Source organism: Pelodiscus sinensis, chromosome 4 (genome assembly GCF_049634645.1).
Source record: "Pelodiscus sinensis isolate JC-2024 chromosome 4, ASM4963464v1, whole genome shotgun sequence".
Lineage (NCBI taxonomy): Eukaryota > Metazoa > Chordata > Testudines > Trionychidae > Pelodiscus > Pelodiscus sinensis.
In genome coordinates, this window is record NC_134714.1 from 88,288,908 (window position 1) to 88,310,222 (window position 21,315).

The window sequence follows — 21,315 nt, forward strand, 5'->3', positions numbered from 1 at the left end:
AGAATGTGAATAGAGACAGGCCTACATCTGAGTTATATTTGGGGTTTAGGTCATCTATTATAGAAAGAGGAGACCAGCTTAGAAGGCTGACCCATATCCAAACTGTCTCAGCAATATTTAGGTCTGGAGCTTTGATTTGCAGCCATTTTTAAACATGATATGGAACACAATTATGAAACAAAATGCACATAAGTAGCATCGATAGCTGTCTACATGTCTAATACAGCACAGTAGAACCTTAGTATGTACATGAAGCAGAACTTTAAAATTTTGAACAACAAATTTTCTTTCTATAGCAGATGCTTGTGATATATGCCAGATAACAAAAAAAGCCAGATTCTGATCTATTCACACCAATATAAAATCAAATGATAAACCCATTCAGGTCAATGAAGTATCATTTGTTTTAATTCTCCAGCAAATGAGAGAAGTATGAGGTCAAAAGGGTCTTTTCCACCACCGTGTTACTTCAGCTTCACACCAAGATCCTCATAGAATGGATACAACAGGGACAACAAGCACTGCTGTTGACAGTCATGAAGGAAGTGACTGTAAGTGTTTCAAAGTCATTCAGTTTTCAGTCTTTTGGGTGAGCGTGTCAGTTAATGCTAACTGTGGTATACCTATCAGTCTGCTTTGTCATTGGCGGTGATCCCCTCACCCCCCAACTCATTTTATAAGGCCATGAAGCCAGAGGATGAAATTTTTGAGTCACTACTAGCCTGATACAGATCCATGCCAGTGCACCAGGGGTAAAAAACTCCATATACAATTCTTTATTGTCTTCTGATTTTACCAGTCCCTACTGACACTATAAATTAAAAGTATTTGGACAATTAAAGAACTAGTTAGAGACAGGCTCTGGGAAATAGCCAGTGTCATGAAATACATCACACACTAGAAACATAGGCTAGAGTTTAAGGTGAAGTAGAACTCAGGCTCAAACTACACAACTGTGGGAAAATTGATGCTTTGAAATCTACCAGTAGTTGATTTAACGGGTCTAGTGAAAACCTACCACATTGACCACAGATCACTCTCTCATCAACTGTCTTACTCTACCTACAATGAAAAAAGGAAGGGAAGTCTATAAGAGTGTTTCTCCTGTCAACCCCCCTCAAGTAACAAAGCTTAAGGTACATTGACCCCAGCTATGTTATTTGCATATCTAGAGTTGTGTACCTTATGTCAACTTTCTGTGGTAGTGTAGATGTAGCCTCAGAATAGGTCATTATTTTTTCCTTCCCCAATCACAACTCATCATACATACAATCACTGACATTTGCTATTTATATACAGGGATTGCTGGGAGATTTAGACCAGGAAAATAGCTACCTAAACTCATAGATATTAATATGTTTCCCCATGATGCCAGAGTCCATGGGAGCAGAAAGTCAAAGACTAGCTAAAGTATTTAAATTCGCCAAGCCACAGTAATATACTTTACTAACTTTATATTACAGTGGCATTTTTGATGACCAAGGGAACTAACTCAGCAAGTATTATTAAAAGACAACACAGCTGACAAGTAAAGACTGTAAAAGTTGTGGAAACTCATTATAAAAGCAGAGCAGGATATTAAGCTCATGAAACACTAAAGATGTTTGGGACGATGCCATTAATACATAACACACTAAGGATTTGTTCATGTCATATTGTAAAAATATAAAATATATTCCAAGATCACTTACATCATGCAAAGGATATGCAGCACTGTAAACTCCATTGGCAAGCAGACTGGTGATTCCTTGAAAGACAAAGACAGAATAGCTAGCAATGTACCATTTTAAATTTGGACAGTCTCAAGTTTACATCCAACTTTTCTAAAGTATTCCCTCAAAATAGCACTCATTTGGTTAGGTAATAAATCTTCTGCCATCTAATTCCTCTCCATGTAGTTTCATTTTCATTCATACAGATCATTAAATAGGATTCATTTTAGAAAATGTAAAACGGCAGAGAATAAAAGGAAGTCATATATTTGAGAATGAAGAATTAGGAGACAATGACTTGAAACCAGTCATTACAATAAATGACATTCTCTGGAAAGTCAGTCCAATTTGAAGAGCAAGGCTGCAGATTTTAGAGCAAAAGGCTGGATCATAAGAAGAATATGGCTGGAATTGACTGTGTAAAGGAACATATATACTAGGCTGCCAACAGTCCATTATTGCAAGCGATGTTCCTTATTTTTAAATTTATGTACAACATGGGAGCTTCTGAATGCTGCAAAAAGCAGCAAGAAATATCCCTGGCAAATGTATTAATAATATCAGTATTAATACTCATATCATCTGGAGGGGCAGCAGGGCAGGGGTGCTAGGAATATAATTCCTTATTTTTTTAAAATACAAAGTTGGCAATCTAATATACATGCTCTCATCATACACTCAGAATGGTTAGCGAAGTTGTAGGGAAAGCCTTTGCAAAGCCCTTGATATAATACTTACCATATTTACCACATTTCCATCTTTTATTTAAAAGGGTAGTGTCCGTCTGTCTTCCCTCTCCTTTCCCTGTTTACACATTTGTCTATTAGTTACATGTATGAGCCTTAAAGCAGTTACTGCTGCATCTCTAATGTGTGTGGGGTGGAGTTTATTCTCTGCTTTCTGGAGAGTAATCTCATTCTTCGACTTTGGGATAAATTAAGAGAAGTGAGGACATAACAGGAGAAGTATATGTATATATATATATATATATATATATATATATAGTTGGAATTGTGCAATGGGTGAAGAATGCACTTAGAAATCTCATCTTGCTACAGAATTCCAAAGACTGCTTAGCAGGACACAGATTCTTGGAGGCTATAGTATATAATTTCTAGATACTGTGTGCTTTATTATAGCTGTTGGCATTAATATAGCTACTTCCAAATATGGAGTTTCACAAGTCTTTGAATGGGTCTTGTTACCCCTGGAAGATAGGTTGGGTGACTCTGCTATGTTGACTTTTAAGATCACATCTTCAGCGCTATTGAAATCGGTATAGCAATGTTTATTTACACCAACTAAGCTGATTCTCATTAGATGAATATTGGGTCAATGTGTTTAATAAGAGTTTCAGAATATTACAAAGCAGTAGTGCACTGCTGAAGATTTGAACACTCCACCTGCTGCATATTGGCATTAAAAGATGTGGATTATAATTTGCAGTTTCACAAGTCTGCACTTATAAACATCAGAAAGCTGGAGTGTTCACTGCACACTACTTGTTATTCCTACTTGGCAAAGTTCAGAGGAAACCACTTCTAAAATGTCCCAGTGTTACAAGTATTTGCTCTAATCTGTTCCAGAACGTTCTTTAAATATATAATTACCAAACATACCAAGTCAGATGGCACAACACTGATTTACCCCAACTGATTATGCAGCCCAAACATCTCTTCAACTCATGCATCCTGTGTGGCCTTTCCGTGCCCCATCTGGTGAAGGTGGCAGAAGAAGGGGGACCCAAAAATCTTAACAAGGTCTTTCCCCTCATTTAATTAACGGTGAATGTGGGCCCTGTTTCTGACCAGGAGCGCAAGCAAGCAGCCAGCTGGAAGGCAAGATTCCACAGTGAGCCACGGGACTTTCCTCCTGCCAGAGTGCAAGTTTGTTATTTCTTCTCTGAAACTGATCCAGCAATAGCTTGGAAACTGGAGATCACTCCTGAATTTGGATTTCCCACATTACAGGACCAGTACCTGGCTGCACCCAAAATAATCTTATGGCATATAAAGACTCACCACCTGTGCACTGTATGTTGAGAGTTAAATTGCAAAGTCAGAGTATACAAAGCACTTCTGGCTGAATCATACCACCATTATTTCATGGACGTCTTAACATCAGTTTTGTCAATATTTAGTCAAAGCTACTTGTAAGTTAAGTTCCCATACCTGTACTGTATTTAACTACCTGTGGACAAATTAATGTTTTAACTGTTGCCAATGGCCATTGAACATTTTTTCCATTTGAGTTATTTTCCCCCCATGGGATATCATATATGGGGATGACTGGATTTAAAAAAACTTAGGTTTTGCCACTCATGATCTGGATTATTATGAGCTATTTTTTCACCTCAGTGCTATAGTTTAGTGAATCCTTATGTATCATAAGCAGTGTAAAAGAGACTATAAAACAGGTGAAGAGGGAATACATGGTTAGCAGGTCTTTACCAGGGTGACCTGATTTTTATTGTTGCCTGTTTGGTAAATTGAACAGTTGGATCAGTTCTGAAGGCTAAAATCCTACATTCATAGGTAGCAGTAGTGTAAACTTCCCGATATTACTCCACCACGTTGTCACTGAACTGGAGGGACAACCATGTCTTCTAGGGATGAGAAATTAATGTAGTCCCCATGCCCGCTCCCGTACATGGCCTCCCTGCTGAGTTACTGAAGAATGCCAATAAATGCCATTTATGGTCTAGTTTTGAAAGCTTGTCAACTGAGACCATATCACACAAGCCCTTAAAGAGCCTTCAGTGATAATTTTAGGTGACTATTGATATAGACTGGATTTATATGGCTGGATATAGACTGTGAATCTGCAGCTACTGAAGTCTGTGGCAATACTCTCATTGACTTCAGTATGGATAGGATTGAACCCCTGGTGATCAGGAAGTGATTGCACATTATTAGTTCCTGGGCCGTATCTTAGTAGTGTTTTATGCTGCCATCCCGTTTCTTTGTGAATGATCTCTTTGTACGTGAAAATATTCATCTTGCTTCACAATTTACAAAGATCTGATCATAAAATTCCTTGACAGTAATGGCTTTATATCTTTAGAGACAAAAAATGTTTGTGACCAAACAAAGCTCAGAAAACAAGAACAAAACTAAATGAACTTAAATCAAACAATGGAGAAAAAAAGACAAACAAACCCCACCCAAACCATCCCTTCAGTTGCAATTTGCAGCATTTTAGACACCTGAAAATGATGATCTCAAACCTAAGTCAAGTTCCTTACCCATGCTGTATTTGGCTTTGGTACATGTTGTTCTTTTCAATATTTCATAAACCTACATTAGCAAGAGGGAAGAAAAGAAAGGGTTACTTGAGATTCTGCCAGTAACTATTAAGCTGTTCTGTGTAAACAAATCTCTGAGAATCAAAGTTATTGGCACAATGGAGCTGTTGATCACAGCTGATAAGTGTTATCTATGAAAAGCTCGATATTATATAGTGTTTTAAGGATGTTGAACTTTGTTATTTTCATATATGATATCTGTAAAAAGGGAAAAAAAACCCTAGATGACTAATCTGCCAATAAGTAAGATATGTGATTTTTTATTTGTTTGAGGGGAAGAGGGTTAGATTTAACTGTTCGCTATGGGTACGTCTACACATCAGAATTAAAGCTGAATTAAGCTATGCAACTTCGGCTACGTCAATTGCATAACGTAAGTCGAAATAGCTTAATTCAGCTTTTGGTGCTGTCTATACAGCAGGAAGTCGAAGGAAGAGCATTCTTTCTTCAGCTTCCCTGATTCCTTGTAAAATGAGGGTTACCACGAGTTGGAGTTAGAAGTCTTCCAGCTCGACGTTATTTCAAAATAAAGGCTTGTAGTATAGACGTGCAATATGTTATTTAGGAATAACATCAGTTACTCTGAAATAATGCTGCTGTATAGACGTACCGTATGATAGTGATGCAATTCAAAGGCACCACAGGAAACACCTACAGCCCAGATTAAAGACATTTTTATACAAGTATCTTGTATATTAAACTGGTGTAAAGCACTAGATCCTCAGCTGATGTAAATTGATATAGCTTCATTGCTGTTCCTGCTTGAACTGAGAGGGCAGTTGAATAAATGGACATTCCTGTCTTCTTTCAAGGCAGGTGATAGTCAGGGGTGCTGTTGTTCTTGTTAAAGGTATTATAGAGGGCTAATTTGTGTTTATAACTTGCTAGTGTAACCCATGTACCTGATAGGGAGATATATCTTTAGGAGACCTGTGGGAGGGGCAGGGGGAAGAGGGGGCAAGGTGGTATGAGCGAGTTAAGTCTGGGTCATTGTTGCTAGGCAAATTTAACACTCCACACCCAGAAGCTTCTGGAACTGGGTGTGGTAGTTTTGGGGTTTGACCCAATAGATTCTGTCCCTGGGGTCAGACTCCATGAGCAATCAGGTAGGGCAGCTGCTTTTCTAAGGGCCTTGTGCCCTGTGTGAGCTGGGAGAAGCTGAGCCAGGAGCAGAAAGTTGGCTGCTGACTCTCACTCTAAAACACTTTGCAGCAGGAAGTGATGATGTTAACCCTCTATTAGGGAAGATGGGCAATGCTAATTATAGCCAGGGGAACCTGGGAGGGAAAAATAACTTACTTGGTTTTAGTTGTGTGCTCTGAATGTTGTTTTGATTTTAGCCAAACAGGTCTAGTAATCTTTCTCAATTAGCGTGATTCTTCTAGGGATGCTAGGTATTGGGTAATTGAATAGTTGTGTAACCTCATGAATTCGTGTTGGTTACATAACTATTGGATAGTCCCTGGGGGCCGAGGCTGGTAGCCAGTATTCTCCTGGTCCCACTCCCGGGGAGCTCCCTACAATTCTGCACTGCTGCCTCTGGTATGAGGTCAGGCAGCACCGAGGAGCTGGTGCTGTAGGGAACCTACTTTTAAGCTGGTTCCCCCCAGCAGTGACTCCTGCTCCCCCCTCTTTGCTTTCCCTCCTTGAATGTAGAGAGGCTGACACTGCAATTCGTGCCGAAATTTTGTACAGACTGAACTCTGAGGGTATGTCTACACTACACAGTTAGTTCGAACTAACAGACTTTAGTTCGAACTAACTTTAATAGGCGCTACACTAGCGCTCCGCTAGTTCGCATTTAATTCGAACTAGCGGAGCGCTTAGTTCAAACTAGGTAAACCTCATTTTACGAGGATTAAGCCTAGTTTGAACTAGCTAGTTCGAATTAAGGGCTGTGTAGACCCTTAATTCGAACTAGTGGGAGGCTAAGGCTTCCCAGGTTTCCCTGGTGGCCACTCTGGAAAACACCAGGGAAACTCTATGCCCCTCTCCCGGCCCCAGACCCCTTAAAGGGGCACGGGCTGGCTACGGTGCCCGTGCCAGGTGCAAGCCTGCCAGCACCCAGCCAGCAGACCCTGCACCTGCCATCCCGGGAGCTTGCCTGGGACCGCAAGAGGCGGGCACCCGCCTGGGCTAGTGCGAACATCGTGGACCTTGTCCACGATCTCCGCACTAGGCACAGGAAGGTGGCCGTCTAGGGCAGGAGAGCTGCCAGCCTGGCCACCCAGGAGCAGGAGTGCATGAAAATCAAGGTGGTCCACTGAGACCCCCGACCCTGAGCCCTGAGCTTACAATGGCCGTCCTGGGTCAGACCAAAGGTCCATCTAGCCCAGTAGCCTGTCTGCCGACAGCAGCCAACCCTAGGGACCCTGGAGGGGATGGACCGGAGACAGTGACCAAGCCATTTGTCTCGTGCCATCCCTCTCCAGCCTTCCACAAACTTTGGGCAGGGACACCACTCCTACCCCCTGGATAATACCACTCCATGGACCCAACCTCCATGACTTGATCTCACTTCCCTTTAAACTCTGTTCTAGTTCTAGCCTTCACAGCCTCCTGCAGCAAGGAGTTTCACAGGTTGACTCTTTGCTTTGTGAGGAACAACTTTGTGTTAATAGTTTGAAGCCTGCTACCCATTCCTTTCCTTTGGTGTCCTCTAGTCCTTCTTTATGGGAACTAATGAAGAACTTTTCTGTATGCACCCTCTCCACCCAACTCCTGCTTTTAGAGACCTCTATCCTGTCCCCCCTCCGTCTCCTCTTTTCTAAGCTGAGAAGTCCCAGTCTCTTTAGCCTCTCTTCATATGGGACCTGTTCCCAACCCCTGATCATTGTAGTTGCCCTCCCCTCTCCCAGCCTCCCTCTTCTCCTCTCCCACCTCCTTTTCCCAGTCTCCTCCAGTTTTGTTCAATAAAGACAGATTCCATTTTTGAACACAATTGTCCTTTATTTTGTACATCAAGAAAAGGGGCTAGGGAAGGGTAAGTGGAAGGAGATGAGGGAGGAATGGGGCATGAGCCCCCGATGGGGAGGACTGGGCTGGCTCTGCGGGCTTCTGGGGGTGGAAGCTCTCCTGCATCCCTCCAATTGCCCCCTCTCCCCAGATGGCAGCCTGCGGCAAGTGCAGCCGGGCTGATGGCCGAGTGGTGTGATGTGCCCAGTGTGGGCACTCCGGGCACTCCAAGCCAGGACTGGTTTTCAAGCGGGGCACCCCTGAGAACTGTCTGTCCGTGGTGGGGGTTGGGACCCTTTAAGCACAGCCCTCGGCTAGCCTGAGACAGCATCTCCACGCTCTAAGTCCTCCTCTGATGCCCTGCCGGCACTGCTTCCGGCCATCCTTAAGCCCTGTTCAGGGTCCACTTAACGTGGACATGCTAGTTCGAATTAGCAAAATGCTAATTCGAACTAGTTTTTAGTTCTAGATGCGTTAGTTCGAATTAACTAAGTTAGTTCGAATTAGCGCTGTAGTGTAGACATACCCTGAGCTACTTTCCATGGGAGCTGGGTTTTTTTAGACATTGGAGAATAGGGATGTAAGCGACTAGTCAACTATCTAATAAACAAAAGCTTATTGGATAGTCGACACACTAGTGTCACATGCAAAAGATGCCCAAGCGTACTCTGACACTGTAACTTATATGCCTGTTCATATAAACTTTCAAAGGGTTAATTTTGGATGTCTTTGCTTCTATTTTATGAGGCACTCATTTCTGCAGAACCTCACAATAGTGGATAGATTTTATCTTTGTAACACTGAAGTGAGGTAAGAAAATATTATCCTCATTTTGCGCCAATAATACTTAGCTCTTAGACGGTTCTTTTCATCAGTAAATCTCAAAGCAGTTTACAAAGGACTTCAATCACCTCACTTTCCACATGGGGGAATATAGGAACAGGAAGAGGAAGTCACTTGCCCAGTGTTACCCAGTGGGCTCATAGAGTCAGGAAAAGCATCCAGATCTTCTGATCTGGCATCCAGATCATTGATCCAGTCTAGAGCTCTACCTGTTATTCCATGCTGCATTCCAGAATTATTGAGACTCTAGGGTACGTCTACACTTTTGGTGGTGTGTAAAGAACAGACACTGCAGGCAAAGTGAGCATATGTATAAACAGCTGTGTAAATGGTGAGGCACAGCTTGGGCAAGTGGAGTAGAGTAGGGTGCTCTGTATGCCTGAATCTCCACGCCCCTCCCCCCAGTGTGTATAGCCTACAGTGCTCTTTACGTGACCAAACAGTGCCTCCCATGTCTAAGCTGCTATTTTTTAAGCAGTACAGTGTCCGGCTGCCTCCCTGCTGCCAGAGACTTTTCCGCTGCAGCCTATAGCTCCGACAATATTGAAAGCTCTGGCAGGGGGGAAGCAATGAGGAAAGACACTCCATTGCTTCAGCTGCGTAGCTACGCAACGCAGTAAGAATTGCGGACACACCCTGCCTTTCATTGAGCCATGTTCCAGCATGAGCAGTGCCTGTATTCCACATGCCACCATAAGTATAGACAAAGCCTAATAGAATCAAAACGGAGCTATTGTGCACACAAAAAAGAAGACACACTGTTAATCTCAAACAGTATTCAGCAGACACACTGGAGCCGTACCCTGGAAATGTTTCATTTTGTTTTTAAACACTTTCTGTCATTGACAATTAGCGTCATTTGGTAATGGGAGTTGGGGCTAATCCTAACAAAGGAACATTTAAAACCCACATAACCACGGAAATACTTCTGCTGTAAATGATTTAAAAATACAATACTTACTATCGTGCTTCTAGTTTTGCTGTCAAAAAAGGATTCTTTGTCAGACAAATCAAATCTGTTAAACAGTGGAAAGGAGAAAAAAATATTGCTCAATGCATAAAACGCTGTCTATACATTTCTACATGTAGGGCACTTGTACACAACAGGGCAAAAGCCGAAATAGGCAACTTGAGCTACATAATTGTGTAGCTTAAGTCAAAATAGCTTATTTCAGCTTTTGGTGCTGTCTACACAGCAGGAAGTCTGAGAGAGCACTCTTCCTCCGACTTCCCTTACTCCTCATAAAATGTGGGTTACAGGAGTCAAGTAAGAAGTCCTCCAGCTTGACATTTTTTTGACATTATGTCGAAATAACATACTCCTCATCTACACCACAAGCAGTTATTTCAGAATAACTGCAGTAAGTTCAAAATAACACTTCTGAGTAGATGTATCCTTAATGACCTCTTTTTCTTTATCCAGGAAATACTGCTGATCAGTAATGATCACTGCTTGGGATGAAGGTTATTGCCAACAAATAGAAATGAGTCTAATCTAATATCCCTTCTAAAAGAAATGCCCATCACAAACTCTACTTTTTATAGGGTTTGGCAACACTTTTTTTGGTTTTATATATTCATAGATTTTAAGATCAAAAGGGACCTATATGATCTACTCTTACTTCTTGTATAACATGAACCTAGCATTTCGCCCAATGATTTTTTTGATCTAGCCAAGAATTGTTTTGTTTTTGTCTCCTGTACTCTGTAACTACTCTGAAAGTAGTTTCATGGGTGGGGTGGGGGAAAGGAGTAAGACTAGATGTAGTGTAAGATCCTTCCTAACACGAGTGCAAGTTAATAATCTGACCCCTTGTGACACTCAGGCATAGGATTATTTTATTGGATGAACACCCCTCGTGCAAATCTGGGCACATATCAAAGATGATACATACTCTGGTGCACAGTTCCTTTTCATGTTCTGTATCCACTAAAGGTAAAAAATAAACTTGTGTGTGGTGAAGAGGCTGTGCCCAAAGACTATTGTTTGCTCTAGGTGGCTGTGTGTGGGTATACATATAAACCATGCTTCTTCTCCCAGAGCCACATCCTCTTAAAACCTTTCTGCTCCCAAACTGAGACATGAAGAGGACCTGGCTATAGAATGGTCTTGCCGGAGCTTTCCAGAAGAAAAAAACCTTTTGCCAGACTTCCCTTTTTTCCATGTTCCTTGACATGCATGTATATACAACTGCAATTATTTTTGAGATCTCATAATGGCTCCCAAGTTGTTCCAATTAAAATCAATGGCCAAATCAGGTCCTCTCCTTGTAGATTAGTGGTTCCCAAACTTTTTGGCATCATGCCCCCCTTTTTGAAAAACCCTCATGCCCTATTCCCCCAAATAGCATCAAAATTTGTTGAAAAAAAGAAAAAAAAAGGAAAAAAGGAACTGAACAGGGCAGCAAAACTTGATGGGGGGGGCGAGGCTGGGCCACTTCGGGCCTCCCCTGGAATTTCTTCACACCCCTTCAGGGGGGCACACCCCCCAATTTGGAAACCCATGTTGTAGATGGTACACAATTATGTTTATCAATCTATTCTCCTAGCTACAAATCTTACTGAACACTTCACTTTTGCAGTGAAAAGGACCACAGTAAAACTGTATTATGATATAAATGTTACCTTATATTTGAAAAGGCATACTGTATTGTTACTCTGTTCAGGATGATTGCTACATATACTATATGACAGCTAAAATGAACACAAATGCTACAGAAAGCCTTAAAGAGCCCTATTCTTGCACAGTGAACTTGATAAGATCTAACTTCTTATGATAAGAAAAGGTGCCCATTTTTATTATCATTACTGCAATATTCATTCTGATGCATATTATTTTATTAACCTATTCATGCCTGTGTCTCAAGTGGTATTGCATTAACAGACTCCAGTTTTTGCAAACGATTAATTTAGATGAAGCTTTCACTTACAGGTGTTGTTTTTCCCGGGAGAAAGGGTAGGAGAGGCGTTTCATTGTCTGTGGTTTGTGTTCTGCTACTTTTGGTTGGATAGGTTCTGTTATTTTTTGAATTACAGAATTAATTTTTTTCAAAAGACCATGGCCTTGATTTATCTGATACACCTGAGAAGAAGGAAAACAAATAATTAATATTGTATTGCTCTCAAATTATTCATAAAAGTTACTGAAGTGTAATGACTAAGATCATCATTTAAATAAATACACTCAAACTAATGGTGACCAGTGTGCTATTGCTCGACCGTCTTTAAAAGGGTGAAAAAAATAGATAGATGGGTTTTGAAAGGGAAACACTGAAGCAAACTCAGAGTTCAATTATTCTCTTAGAGTATGTCTACACATCATAGTTATTTCGGGATACCTCTGGATATCGAGTCTTCACAAGCCACTCATTATTTTGAAATGTTTTTCAAAATAATGGGCATGCACTATTTCAGCAACCCAGTAACTCTCATTCATGATGATTAAGGGATGACTCGAAATAGTACTTTATTTTGAAATTTGGTGCTGGGTAGACAGCACCAAATTTCAAAATAGCCTATTCTGAAATAAACTCGAAATAAGTATGCAATTTGCATAGTGCAAATTGTTTATCTTATTTCAAGTTTAGAGTGCTGTGTAGATATAGCCTAAGAGTCACATCTTGCCTCTTATGTCATTCCAAAGGAAAGGGCTGGACTGCTTAACAGACCTAAAACTGTAGCTCTACTCTGTGGCAGGTTAAAGGCTGAAGGAACTTCGGTGGCCCTTGTAAGCCTCTCTGTGGGGTGAGAGAAAGGACCATTCTTAAAGTGGAGGGTGTGTGATGGGCGTACTCTCTCCACACTAAGCAGGAGGGGGTTAAGCCAGCCCTGAGGGCTGAGAACGTCGCACCCCCTATGTCTTACTGGGGATGTTTGAGCTGTACTGCTATAAAAAGAATCAGCTTAACTCAGTTGGGGTGGTGGCTGGAGGGGGAGGATGTGCCTTGCCAGCTCCAGGCAAACCACAGAGATTACCCAAATGCTGAGGCGCTACCATGTCGACTGGAGGCTTGACACAACTAGAGACCTCACAGATTCCAGATATAAGCAGAAGCAGCCAGATCCAAGATGAAGGAGGGGAGCTGGAGATCCATCATTGAGCAGACACACCCTAGATCAGGAAAGAGCCTAGGGAAGGCAATGGCTACAGGGTGAGCAAGCTGGTGCTAGAGAGTCAGTGTGCTACATTTTGAACTTTTTCCTGCTGACTCAGTGGCTACAGAAAGCCACTAATGGGGCCTGGGCTGGAGTCCACTGGAATGGGTGGGCCTAGACCCGCTTCCGGGGGTGCAAACCTTTCCCCTATCAACCGTCCCTTAATAGACTCTGACCACTGGGTTGTATTGGAACTATTGAATTGTGCTGCTCTGCCAATTGAGGGAAGTTAATCTCTAACTATGGGGTCACCCCACCCCAGGGACTAGTGGGTGGGATCAGACAGACTTTGGTAGGTGAGATTAAACACATTGCTGGGGAACAAAGTGGAAAATAGGAGTGTGACAGGTGCGAAGCTGGCATCCTCACACTGCCCTGAACGGGGCCTTCTCCCCAGTCATGTGACAAGGATCTACATAGTCCTTAAGTCCCATGAACTGCTGAGTGTAACCACACCAAATGCAACCTTCTGATCTCCATAGTACCCAGGGAAACTTGCATGTGAATGCCCTGCAATGACTTTTGACTAATGGAACTACAGTAGAACTACTTTTTACCAGTGCAGTAACAGCAATTTGGCATTCCAGTACCAAACAAGTGCCAAAATCATACAAGAATAGCATTAGAAGATAAAGAAATTGACCTATGAAGGAAGGCTGAAGGAATTGGGCTTGTTTAGTTTGGAAAGGAGAAGACTGAGAGGGGACATGATAATGGTTTTCAGGTATCTAAAAGGGTGTTACAAGGAGGAGGAAGAAAAATTATTCTCCTTAGCCTTGGCAGTTAGGACAAGAAGCAATGGGCTTAAACTGTAGCAAGGGAGGTAGAGGTTGGACATTAGGGAAAACTTCCTGTCAGGGTGGTTAAACACTGGAATAAATTGCCTAGAGAGGTTGTGGAATCTCCATCACTGGAGATATTTAAGAGCAAGTTAGACAGACATCTGTCAGGGATGGTAGACGGTATTGGGTCTTAGTGTGAGGGCAGGGGACTGGACTCAATGACCTCTCAAAGTCTCTTACAGTTCTAGTGTTCTATGATACTATGAAAAGAATAAACTACACAGCCTGAGCCACAAAGTTCTGCTCTAAATCCAGATACAAACCACCTTCAGTGTCTAGATGAAATGGTTTGGTTTGAGCTCATTTCCAGGTGCAGCCAAGTGAAAATTCATTCCTAACTTCTACTAGGCACAAGCAATAACTGGTCTATGGCTATGTCTAGACTATATTCGTCTTTTGAAGGAGGAATGTAAATGAGACAAATCGAAAGTGCAAATTAAGCGTGGATTTAAATATTCTTCACTTCATTTGCATATTCACGTCTGAGCGCTTTTTCTAAAAAGGGTTTTTGAAAGTGAAAGCGCAGTCTAGATGGGTTTATTTTAAAAAAAACCCTCCTTTTTCAAAAGAACCCGTACTCCTGAAAAATGAGGGTCTAGAACCCCGTCTAGACTGCACTTTCACTTCCAAAAAACCCTTTTTTGAAAAAGCGCTCAGAAGCAAATATGCAAATGAAGTACGGGATATTTAAATCCACGCTTCATTTGCATTTTTGATTTGCCTCATTTACATTCCTTTCTCGAAAGAGGAATGTAGTTTAGTTGTGCCCTATGAAACCTCTCACTTACTGTCTTGACAAAAATGCCCTTTCCTGTATGATACAAGAGCTCCAACAAACTTAATGGTCTTTAAAAAAAAAACAGGAAACATAATTAAAATAAGGAAGGTGATAAGTGGGCTAAAATGCCACTAATACAATATTTAAAGCAAAAGTTTTATTTTAACTTGCAATAAATTACTTTGGGCTTTGAGGCGCTCTTTCATTCCATTAGAGACTTCATTCTCTGTAATATCTGGAACCTGCACTTAGGATGTCATTAAATATTAATCCACCTCTAAGTTATGTTCAATGAACAGGTACAGCTACATAGCAAAGATTATTTAAATTTTGGTCTGCAGAGAAAATACACTATTACTTTTATAATGACACTTCAAATATTCCAAAGGGTAATTTTTCTAAGCTAATTTAGTCCCACACCCTGCAAACAATTATGTTCATGATTAACTTTATGCACATGATTAGCCTCTGAGCACAAAAGGACTATTTGCATCTAAAATGCTACTTCCCCATGTGTATGGTCAGGTCTGGGGCTCTGCTGGGCTAAGAAAAAATAGCATCCCCCATCCTGTATATTTAAGAGTCCATTATCAGCTGCAAGCTAACATCGCAAAACATACCAAATACGGTACAAATCCATTTGTATTGGGGATGTAAAATCCTGTTTTATTGGTTAACCAGTTAAATGCAATGTTTAACCAGTTAACTGATTAAATGGGGGGGAGGGGGCAGAGAGGCCACTCCAGCCAGGCTGGGCTGCAACAGGCCCCCTTCCTCCCACTGCTACTCTGGCAGGGCTGAAGTGCCCCTGTCTATGGTGGGTCCTGATGGGCTAGAGCACCTCCTCCTTGCAGCAGACAGAGAGCTGCTCCAGCCCCACTAGTTAACCAGGACCAGTTAACCTTTCACATCCCTCTTTTGTATCAAATAATAATAACTGGACCAGGAGCTAGGAACTCTTGCTTTCTGTTCCTAGTTATTGCCATGATGCTTTCTGTGGCATTTGGCAAGATAATTAGCCCTTCTTTCTCCATTTCCTTATGGGTAAAAGGCAAATACTTATTTCCCTCCCAAGATTGTTGTTGATTAGTTAATGCTTGTAAAGTGCTGTGAGAATGAAAAGCCTTATAGAAGTGCTATGTGTAAACTGTGTGTTTATGTGGAAGAAAAGAAAATCATCACTAACCTTTTTTGTGGGCATCTTGAGTTTCAGAAATTCTGCCTCCCGGCACAAAACATTCCAAGGGGCATGTATTTTTACAAATCCAACTCCATGTATTTTAGTCTAAAAAAGGAGGGGGAGGGGGAAGAGAGTTCATTTAGATGAAATAAAATAAGATGCTATTTTTGTCTAGTTACATACGCAATGAGGGATTAAATAGTCCACAACAGACATTATAAATCTTATCTGTTTAAAAAAAAATGGGTGTCTAAATAGGTATGATAAAAATCATTGAACGAATCAGATTTGCTGTCCACAAGGTGCTCGCACCACAAAACTCTGTTCTGCAACAGAATAATTATCCCAAGGTAGACTAATTATCTTATTTTAAAGTGAGAAAATAAATGTTTGGAATATAAAGAGTATTTGCCCTGGATATACACCCAGTCACTCAAATTTGAGTAAGACTAGAATATGTCTAAATTGTAGTTAAAAACACACTGCTGATCCAGGTCAGCTGAATTGGGTTTACCAGGCTCAAACTAAGAGGCTGTTTAACTGTAGTGCAGATGTTTGAGCTCAGGCTGGGCTATGAGTTCTAGGACCCTGAAGGATGGGCATAGACATACCCGAAGGGGCCTGAGCCTATAGGGTTTTTGAGTGCAAGGTGTTTAATGGCTAGTCAGCAATGTCTCACAGCATACACATCAGAACCTCTAAGGATCAGAATCACAGACTTTTTGTAAGAAAGAGGCAAAAATGCATCATCTGCAGAGCTATTGTCTACATCTGAGCTTAAATGGTAAATTTTTACATTAGTACTTCAGAAAGATGTATAGAAAAATATCCAATTTCTTCATACACTGATCCAGATTCTTCCCTGTAGTAGGGCATGGCTGACATGCAGCTGTCCTAAAGCCAACCTAACTAACTATGTGAAGATCACCCTAATGTAGAGGGAACCCAGAGGGCAGAGAGTTGCTGTAATGGTTCCTATGACAATTCCCTTCCCAGATGCTAACATTCAAGGTTAGAGTAAGGAGTCACTTAACATTTCATCTTATAAAACTTTTTTCAACAGACACATTTCCTCACTACCCCACAGTAGTAATTGAGATGCTGAAGGAGTCCATGCTTGCTGAAGGAGTCCGATGCAGAGGGCAGTATGTAACTGCCAAAACGAACAGACAGAGCATGCCAATTCATTTCACAAAAGCAGACTTGTGACATTTGATCTGAGGTACATTGTTAGCCTTAAAGAAATCAGCAGATCGTATTAAGAGAAATCCATGGAGCTCCCTAACATATACAGGCCACAGGAATTGCTCCCATTTATTTTTTGCCCACCTTTGCCAGCCAAGTTCACATGTAATATTTGGGTCTTAGGTTACACAATACAAAAATATCCGAAGAGCTGCAGAGCAGATTTGACTTCCTTGTTGATGTACCTACTCTCTTTATCTCTGGCCTGCACTTAAGTTGAAGAGCTTTCACATGAACAGCTGTGCTATCTATGTGTAGAGGCAAGGAAGTCTGTAGAGAGTTTCAAAGCCACCAATACAGATGCTGTATTTGAAGAACGGGAACCTTCAAAAGAAAACGATCTCTCTTGAAATACTGAAAGCAAGGAAGAACTGGGAGTGATTCCATGATTTTGAAAGTATATCCTTGCAAAGATGACAGATAACAGCACTGGGCCTTTTTGTTCCCATGTACAATGGAAGTGTTGGGAACTCCAAATGTGTGCAAGAAAAAAAAATCTTCCTGCTTATCCCCCACATTACAGTTTTGTGTAGATGCTATTAGGCCACTGAAAAGAAGAATCCTAGGAAGATGTGCAACTAGCAAAAGAGGATTGCCTTATCAGATTCCTGTGACTGTCACCCTCAACCATATGTGGTAGAGATTTTCCAGCACTTACAGTCACCCTCAATCCTCCAGGCCCTTGATCAGATGCATTTATATGTACGCTAGCGGGCTGCACCCCATGTTCACTATGCTCGCCAACCCCCCTCTCTTTGGCCACAGAGAGTAAGAGTGTAATGACATCTCTGTCACCCATCGGAAAAAAGCTTTTATTTTGAGAGAGAGATTATATTGTGAAAATGTTTTTCTACCCTTACAATTGAAAAGCACAGAGTGAATGGTTCCCACCATTCATCAGTTCCACAGGCTATTCAAATTTAAACTAGGTTACAGCTTCAAACAGCAAAAGACTTTAATCTCAGCTTTATCTTTCTATTCTCACTGCTGTACTGGCTTATGCAACTATAAAAATTTATTTTCAGTCTGCAATACTCTGCACCTGCTTTCCAGAAATACATTACTCAGGGGCCATAAATAGTTGCCATCTCCAATGTGTCAACTTCAAAAACATTTGAGTTAAACTCTCTCCTGTGAAGTTAAGCATTAATATAAGTTTTCCCTTTGCCAAATACTCACTTTTACTAACTTTTAAGACCTGTTGTGTGACTTCATAGCTCTCCAAGTAATGCCTTTCAGATTCAAGCAAGTGGCTGCAAGCCTTTTGCTTTACACTCAAGCTTTCAAGATGAAAGTTGATGTAGATCCCTGTAGCTCTCATCTCTATACATTCCTGTTCTATTTTAATATCTTGTATTGGGCATGTATGATGTCCTCACTTGAACTCAAAGACCTTCAATATTATTTAAAGCAGTATTACATGTCATAGGTGGGGACGCCCTATCATGTAAATTATTTTAATCTGCATGACTTGGCCAAAGAGTGCGCCAAACTACTATGGTAGTTTGCAAACCAGATAGAAGGCTCTTGTTATTTTCATTTGGAAATATAGAACTTGAAATGGAAATTGATTTCACTTTTCCAGGGTTTGTCCTATCTGTACATTCATGAATGTTTAATGGACATATTTAGGATTTTTTAATGTGCAGATTATAGGTCTAAGACCCAGGTTTTAGATTTTGTAAATAAAATTTACAAAATGCTTACATTCTCCCTCTGCAAACCTCAGGAATATTGGCTGGATCAGTTAATTAAAATATAGTCATTGCCTTTGAAATGAATCTGACCATAGCTATTTCTACTAATCACATTGGCAGCAGATCACATACACCCCCAATTATTTTACATGGTCTTTTAATAGAACACATTGTTTTTGCTGTGCAGGTGAAAGGAGTCACGTACAGCACACTGATCTCTAATCATATTGGAAGTCCATGGACTTAATCTACACCATTTACAGAAGTTCCCATGAAAAGATTTAATTCCTTTGAAGGCTAATCTGAGAAGTGATCATTTTAGTGCATATAACTCTTTTTCAAACAGATTGGAATTACAAGACAGATAATTTAAATTCAATTTGGATAGTGACCCAAGTTCAAAGGGGTACAAATCTGGAGGGTTTTTTCCAGGCTCAGTTTTATCTGTAATATTAAAACATCAACAACTTCTACTATAATAAAGGGTACACTATCATGTAAACTTTTTAGAGCTTGTCTTAAATTGAGACAAGGTTAGGGAAGTAAGCGACTAGTTGACTAGCCAACTACCCGATGAGCCTAGGTGTATCGGGTAGTCAAGTCACTACTCGACTAGTCACTCGGGGTGGGAGGGGTGGAGGCATAGGTGCAGCAGGGGAAATGGAAAGAGTGAGGGCTGAAGCAGTCCCTGCTCACGCCAGGTTCCCCATTGCACCTCTGCCTTTTAAAATGTATTAAGAGTCCCACGGGGCTCTTACTACATTTAAAAGGCAGAGGTGCAGCGGGGATAGCAAGCGCTCTACTCCCTCCTTATCAAGTAGTCAATGGAAATCCCATTGGCTACTTGATTAATCAACTAATCAAAATTTAACATCTCCAACCTAGGTCAATATTTTAAGCACATCAACAGAGAATTGTTCGGTCTAACTGTTAGGTCAAATTCACATCTCAATTTTGAACATTCCAAAAAGTTCAGGGATGTTCAGAACTCAGGCTTGATACTTTTAATTTAAAAGTCTCTTAAATTACAGATTTTAAAAGAATTCTACATGTTTTAACAAGAAGGCTAATTATGAAGTTCCATATAGATCAGTTAGAGCAGGGGTTCACAACCTTTTTCTCTCTCAGCCTCGTCCCCTCAGGATGCTGTAAAAATCTCACAGCCTACCTGTGCCACAGTAAAGGGCTTTGAAATAAAAACTAGAGTTGGCATTATGGGGTAGCAAGCGTGGCAATTGCTGCCTCTCCTCCCCCCCAAGAAGCTTCACTGCTCAGGCTTCAGCTTTCTGCCCTAGGCCCCCCTTAGTTTAATACTGTACTAGACCTGAAACCTGCTCACAACTCCCCATGGGGCCCTGGACCCATGGTTAAGAACCACTGTGTTAAAGATCACTTAATGACTTTTTTTTTCTTATGTCTGTATGAATTTCTCTTCCACTCCTCTTTTGTCCTCCACTCCACCCTAAGGGTATGTCTACACAGCAAATAACAGCCGTTATTTCGAAACAACTTTCTTAGCATCTACACAAGCCAACTGCTATTTCAAAATTAATTCGAAATAGCAGAGGGCTTATTTCGAAATTGGTAAACCTCATTCCACGAGAAATAGTGCCAATTTCAAAATTGCTATTTCAAAATAAGCGCTGGGTAGACACTTATTTTGAAATAGGGGGCCTCCAGCCTTTCCCAGGGTGCCCTGCTGGCCGCCCTGGCCACAAGGTAACTTCTGACCTGATGCCCTGCCGGAACCAGTTCTGGCTGGCCTTAAATGCAATTCAGCATCCAATCAGTGTAGATGTGCTATTTTGAAATAGCAAAAAGCTATTTTGAAATGCATTGTGTGTGTAGATGCATTATTTTGAAATAACTATTTCAAAATTAGATATTTTGAAATAACGCTGTAGTGTAGACATACCCTAACAGGTGGGGAAGAGTTATGGATGGGGCACAGTTAGGGGGAAATACTGCAGACATCTGAACGCTGAAGATGGAGCTCCTGTGGGAGAGAAATCAGGATTTCCAGAGTAGGAGAGAGGGCTCTTTAATATATATATGGCAACCCTGAGATCTGCTGGGAAACAAACATATCTGGCCATCTGCAAATACGTCAAAGACATTCAGTGAGGGCTGGACCTTCTGTGATATTCCTCTGCTGCTTCTTTTTCCCCAGCAGTAAGTAGTACCTCCTAAGGAACCGTGCCTCTCTGGCCCCTCCTCCAAAATACCTCTCAGGGATGGGACAGAAGGAGGGTCATAGACAATGAGAGACAGGTTCTGAGGGTTGGTGCTTAATATTAATAAGGTCAAAACTCATTTCCATGGGAATTTCTTAACTAGTTTACCTGGGGAAAATGCTACATAAAGACTTCCCCATGCTACTGTCTGGTCACCTTCCCATTCTATGCCCCACAAAACCTGCAGTGCCTGCTTAGGAAGGCCTTGTGTAGACTCAGTGAGCAGAGTGTGTGTGAACAAACAAGGGGATTCCATTTGTTTCAGTCCCTCCACACCATGAGAGGCTATAGCCATTATTGTCTTGAATGTTTTCACAATATATTTGCTTCTCTAGGAGTAGATCAGTGCTATGGGCATTATCTAGAATAT

At 41.2% G+C, this 21,315-nt stretch overlaps 1 protein-coding gene across 9 annotated transcripts in view; it reads right to left on the bottom strand.

Moving 5' to 3' along the window:
- The window catches only part of ANO1 (anoctamin 1), a 134,218-nt gene that overhangs the window by 45,822 nt on the left and 67,081 nt on the right, over window positions 1-21,315 (bottom strand). For 5 of the 9 annotated variants that reach the window (XM_014574588.3, XM_025185664.2, XM_025185665.2 and 2 more), the window contains 6 exons: window positions 15,776-15,874; window positions 11,745-11,896; window positions 9,776-9,830; window positions 4,957-5,008; window positions 2,451-2,516; window positions 1,692-1,747 (listed from right to left, as the gene is read on the bottom strand). In XM_014574588.3, the coding sequence (XP_014430074.2) occupies window positions 1,692-1,747; window positions 2,451-2,516; window positions 4,957-5,008; window positions 9,776-9,830; window positions 11,745-11,896; window positions 15,776-15,874 (480 nt within the window). The remainder of the gene's footprint in view (window positions 1-1,691; window positions 1,748-2,450; window positions 2,517-4,956; window positions 5,009-9,775; window positions 9,831-11,744; window positions 11,897-15,775; window positions 15,875-21,315) is intronic. The other 4 variants (XM_014574590.3, XM_075927706.1, XM_014574589.3 and 1 more) reach the window with 1 other exon arrangement.